The sequence below is a fragment of the Epinephelus lanceolatus genome, chromosome 22 (assembly GCF_041903045.1).
Source record: "Epinephelus lanceolatus isolate andai-2023 chromosome 22, ASM4190304v1, whole genome shotgun sequence".
NCBI lineage: Eukaryota > Metazoa > Chordata > Actinopteri > Perciformes > Serranidae > Epinephelus > Epinephelus lanceolatus.
Window position 1 is genome coordinate 29,590,010 of NC_135755.1, and position 5,870 is coordinate 29,595,879.

The 5,870-nt window shown below is 41.0% G+C and overlaps 1 protein-coding gene across 1 annotated transcript; it reads left to right on the forward strand.

Moving 5' to 3' along the window:
• The first annotated feature begins 1,316 nt into the window (after positions 1–1,316).
• On the forward strand, positions 1,317–4,831 carry LOC144459792 (uncharacterized). The gene is made up of 5 exons (XM_078164439.1): positions 1,317–1,448; positions 1,577–2,272; positions 4,262–4,384; positions 4,482–4,504; positions 4,607–4,831. The coding sequence occupies exons 1-5, from the start codon at positions 1,394–1,396 to the stop codon at positions 4,724–4,726; spliced, it is 1,017 nt and encodes a 338-aa protein (XP_078020565.1). The 5' UTR covers positions 1,317–1,393; the 3' UTR covers positions 4,727–4,831.
• Positions 4,832–5,870: the final 1,039 nt, after the last annotated feature.

Sequence of the window (5,870 nt, forward strand, 5' to 3'; positions counted from 1 at the left end):
GCAAGCTGTGAGCGTTTAGACACACAGAGCCAGACTGGCAAGTTGATCCGAGGTGCCCAATTTTCCCCCGCATGGGGTAGTCATATTGGCGGAACCTTTTTGGTTTAAAAAGAACGAGGCGCCCTTCCACAACAGGAGGAGCTGTTGATGACTTGTGGGAGGAGCTGGCGGTGGACTAACAGGAAACAGCTGATAGCAGGAATGAGCAGCTAGTAGCAAGAGGGAAACGCAAACCTGAAAGACACTGTAGAGATGAGCAGCTGGGGAGACAAGGAATTGCGCGCCCTCCTTGCCCTCGCAAACAAAGAGGCCATTTACCGTCGGAACGGTGAAGAACGGGCCGACTTACGAGAGAATCGCTGAAGGACTGACCAGCCCATGTCACTGTTTACGTCACATGCTGAGCTACACGTTTTGTTACTTGCTCACGCCCCCCATTGCCCCAAAAAGAGCGCATTCTGTATAAATAAAAGTAGGTAGGCTGCATTTTGCTGCACTCCCCGATTTTGTTTTTATACTGTCAATGCTGAAAAAAGACTGATTGGGCTTTCCTGCAAATTTGCACAATTCCTATTTAAAAAGGGCTTGTATGTCAGCCCTGTGATAGTCTGGAGACCTGTCTAGGGTGTACCTTGCCCTTGCTCAATGTCAGCTGGGATAGGCTCCAGCCCCCCCGTGACCCCCAAGAGGATAAGCGGTTAAGACAATGGATGGATGGGTGGATGTATTTTGAGTGAGTCGGTACATGAGGGACAGATGTATGTTAGGAAACATTTTGTGAAAACAGCATTGACTTTTGGTCTCACACAGGAATTGAACAGCGATCTTCAAAGCCCTCAGAGAGAGACACCAAAGGTTGCCTTTGGTGTCGGTGACACACATCAAGGGGCGTGACCAGGTGTTAGTATTTGATGACCTGGGAGTTAGACTCAAAAATCCAATATCTTTCACCAGAGTTACATACAGCGCTTTTAAGCCTTTTACTTATTGTTAAAAAAAAGGTCTTTTCCAACATCAGAGATTACTGTCTTGGTGTTTGGACTTGTGTTTGGTGTTTGGAAAAAGCCATTCATGTCCTTAACTGTGAATCAACTCGCAGAACTTTAGAGAACAAGATTGTGGTTCCTGATTATGTTATTTTAAAGTCTTAAAGTTTCCTGTCTACACTTCTGCGGCAAATAGTTATGAAATAAAACATTTTAAGCAGTTATAGCTCGTTAGTATTTTGCCCACAAGTTGTGGATTACACCTCTGAAGAACCAGAGTTGCCAATGAGCATGTGATCACTGTTTCCAAAATAGGACCGTCTGATTGGCCAACAAGCCCAGTCTTCTCTATGAAGAGTGGAGAATGTACAGAGATGCAATTCATTCATCAGAGCACTTGAAGCACGATGACACCTCCAAACTTTCCTTTGTATTTCTCATGTCTGTTTGTGGCGAACATGGGTAAGTTGTGCTTTTTATTGCCTGTTGTTTACTTTAAACTAAAACCATATGTTTGCTTCTAACATGTTTTATGCATTTATACAGACTAGTATTAATTGTCTGTTTTTTTTTTTTCATTTTCTCCTCAGCTCATATGGCATCTTTCGAACAATCCTCATTACATTTTCAATCAGTTCATGGTGGAGAAAGTGTGACTTTGCCATGTGTCTGTGACGATGCAGCAGCAGTGATGTTTTACTGGTACAAGCAAACTCTGGGACAGAAACCAAAGCTGATGTCTACATTCTACAGACATAACGATGACGGCACTTTTAATGATGAGTTTATCAACAATCGACGTTTCTCATTGGACACTAAAAACCAGAAATATCACTTAAAGATTTCAGATCTGCAGATTTCAGACTCAGCTACTTATTACTGCGTAGGGAGCAATCTATATGACTTTGAATTTTGCAACGGAGCTACTGTCAGTGTAAAAGGTTCAGGTTTGAATGTCCCAGCTTTGGTCCATCAGTCAGCGTCTGAGACCATCCAGCCAGGAGGCTCTGTGACTCTGAACTGTACAGTACAAACTGGGAGCTGTGATGATGGAGAACACAGTGTTTACTGGTTCAAAAACTCTGAAGAGTCTCATCCAGGACTCATTTACAGCCACGGAGGCAGGAATGATCAGTGTGAGAGGAAAGCCAACACACAAACACACACCTGTGTCTACAACCTGCCGATGAAGAGCCTGAATCGTTCACACAACGGGACCTACTACTGTGCTGTTGCCTCATGTGGACACATACTGTTTGGAGACGGGACCAAGCTGGACTTTGAGCGTAAGTAGCTTTCTAGCAAGGGTTGTCTCATTTGATAAACAGTAATGATAACTCCCTATAGGATAGATTTGTATTGTTTGTCTTTTTAAATACAATACGCACATGCCAATAGGAATTACTGGTCATTGTGATCTTTACATCTGCCTATACCATGAAGAGATCCCTCTTGTGCACAACTCCACAGTGGGAGTTCAAAATCTGTAGTCCTTGCTCATGTAAATCTGTATTCCATAGTTTAGCCAAAGCTAATATGAGGCTTCAGTATACCGTGGATCTGTTTGTTCTGCCAGTTGTATGTAGGAATATCAGCCCAGTCACCAAAAGAAAATGTTGGTATTGTACATTTCTGCAAAACCATGGAGTATGTAAATGTTACCATGTTACATTTGCAGATTTCATACATATATTATCAGTGTTTCTAAAGTGACATAGTATATGAACTGACTTGTTATCAGGAGGTGGAGGGGATGGTGGGTGATGTGTCTGAACCAGAAGCATGATCTTTTCCTAACCCATAACCAAGCAGTTTTTGTGCCTAAACCTAACTACACATTAACCACAGCACTGTTGAAATGTACAGACGTGTTTCTTTCTGGTACATTATAACATACAAAAGTAATGTATCCATGGTTTGCAGAAATGTACAATGCCAACATTTGTTCTCACAATTGGGATAAGTAATGTTTCTAGTGTTGCATCTTGGCAATGTACACTACTCTACAGAGTATCTCTTTAACACAGCTCAACAAGGAAACAATTCCATGGAAACGGTACTAAAAAGATTGATACTGGAAGATAAACAAGGAATTGGTCCCCTATTTACAACAGTCTTGCTAGGAAGGATACTTTAGTGGCCATGAACCGTTGACCAATATGTCTTTCAATTGGCATATGGTATCCTAGTTGAGATCACTTAGAGATCTCTTATGAACAGAGGGAAGAAACTCCAGGGCACAGAAGAGGTCTGCACTCTGTAGAAGTGTGTTCAGACCAAACACAAAGGGAATTTTTAACAGGGCAAGTTTACATACAAAGTCGATGCAAAGATGCAACAGACACAAATTCACTCCAGGCAACGCAAACAGAGTAGTTGAAATGTTTCAACTTGAACAAAAAATTTGCTCACTATGACTCACCGTCAGTACTGTATAGACACAGAACAAAGTTCTGAAAATGTGTATTTCTTACTTGCTCCCAGCTATAGGTTGTACTTTACCATGAACCAACATAGCAATAAAGTTAGCGTTAGCTGCCTTCCCCAGTTAGTTATTACATGTGTTAGCACAGCTAGCGCACCTGGCATACTTGTTTGGCTTACTACTTACCAGTGGCCATAATTTGGCAAGTGATACGAGACGAAAACTCGTACACCTCCAGACTGAAAATAAATAGTTTATTTCTCTTTTTCTCTTTGCTATGCTACATATTCATCTACAAGGTCATCCTGGGGCTAAGATTCTTTGTCTTGCTTATTAAGTATTTTTGCCTCTTTGTGTGCACGCTTGGTTTCTCTGCAGAAAGAGCAAATGACAACGACTGATAACCTTTTAAGTGTACAAATATATCAGTATCGTTTCGATATACACTCAAAATCCAAACTTATCCTTTAATCCAGTGGTTACCAACTGGTGGGTCATGGATCCATCTCGAAGGACCATGATTGACTTGCAAATTTGTCAAGTTTGTAAAAAAAACACACTATATTTTGAACTACAGTGAATTTTGGGGACAGAGTTTTTATTCTGAAGTGTTGTTTCCTGCTGTAGAGTGAGTGACTAACAGACAGCCACTGAATAGAGATGGCAAACTAACTCGATGACATGGCCAAACGCAAGTTTGACGCTGCATAAACTTAACTGTGACCTTGAACGAATGATTAAGGAGAACTCTAGATGCCGTGGCTGGACCGGGTGGGAACCACTGCTTTAATCTATACTGAGAAAAGAAGAGAAACATCTAAAATGTCTTCTGATGTTCGTCTCTCTACAGATGAGGTGGACTCTCCTGTCTTGGTGTATTTCTTGAGTGCAGCTTTGACATTCACCACCATCCTGGTTGTTATACTGGCTCTGTTAGTGTACAAGATGAAGCACAGAAACTGCCAATGTACAGGTAACTGTTAGTCCTTAAAGCTGATAGCAGGTATTGACTTGAGTGTATAGGCTGTTGCATTTGAGTAACATGACTTTCATTTGTGTAACATTCTCAGCGACTTCTGCTCCAAATACAGTGGTAAGTATCATTTTCAGAAGTGATTAACCTGCAGGGCGTACATGTCTCTCTTGTGTTGTATCTTTTGTAATTATGATTAAACCTTTTATATTTCATTACCAGTCATTTCAAGATGCAGACAACCTTCATTACGCTGCTTTAAGGAATCACAACGTCAACAGATCAAGAAGACAGAGGGACAACACCGCGACTGAATGTGTGTACTCCAGTGTAAAGCAATAGAGCTGGACATGTGTCTGTGCTTTGTTTCTGTGTCCCAAGACATTGTTGTAAGCGTCATTTCAGCAGATTCAATAAATATAAAGTCTTGCCTTGCAATAAAAACTCCTCCACTTTAAAAAGGTTGTCTTCTGTCAGAGGGTTTTACTGATTGCTGTCATTATACAGTTTGTTGGTACATTTAAAAAAAAAAAAAAAAAAATACAGTCACACCTCTGCAGCGCTGGTGGGTTTAGCTGCTCTAACAGTTCCCACAGTTCTAACCAGCCCTGCATCACTGACATCAAGTGCGCAGTATGCACATGCATGAGGCCGAAATCACCACAGAACATTCTTTGTAGTTTATTGTTCATGCTGCCACAAACACGGAGATACAAGAAGCTCTTTGCAGTTGACAGTAAAGAAAGGAGATCTCAGACCCTGTCTTGTCTTTGTCTTTGTGGTTTCAAGCAGGATGTCTCTACATCAGTGCTTCTCTGTTCTTTTCCCCACACAGACTGAGGTGGGTTGTGTGAGAAGCACTACTCCATAGTGTTACCATGTGCGTTCTTCCCCTGACATGATACAACAAGATGGAAAAAGACAACAAATATATGCAACAAGGCTTAAGCTGCAAGCGTGATGCGTAATATACACTGCAACAATAGTTTATCACATTTCACCACCCCACTGCACCCCTGTGTGCTCTGTAATGCACATAAAGCTAGCATAGTATCACCTTCCTAAGCTAAATAAGACAGAACCACAGCTAAAAACAAAAACATATGATTGGTCGATAAGTGTCAGGTGTAAGTTTGTAGCTTCATGTCAGTGGCTTCTATTGAAAATAACTTGTAGCCGTCGTGTAAGCATGTCACTTAGGTAGACGTAAAGCTGCCACAATGTTACTGCATTGATCATTCATTCAAATAGGAACAACACCAATTTTACACATGTACAGTACAGGCCAAAAGTTTGGACACACCTTCTCATTCAATGCGTTTTCTTTATTTTCATGACTATTTACATTGTAGATTCTCACTGAAGGCATCAAAACTATGAATGAACACATGTGGAGTTATGTACTTAACAAAAAAAGGTGAAATAACTGAAAACATGTTTTATATTCTAGTTTCTTCAAAATAGCCACCCTTTGCTCTGATTACTG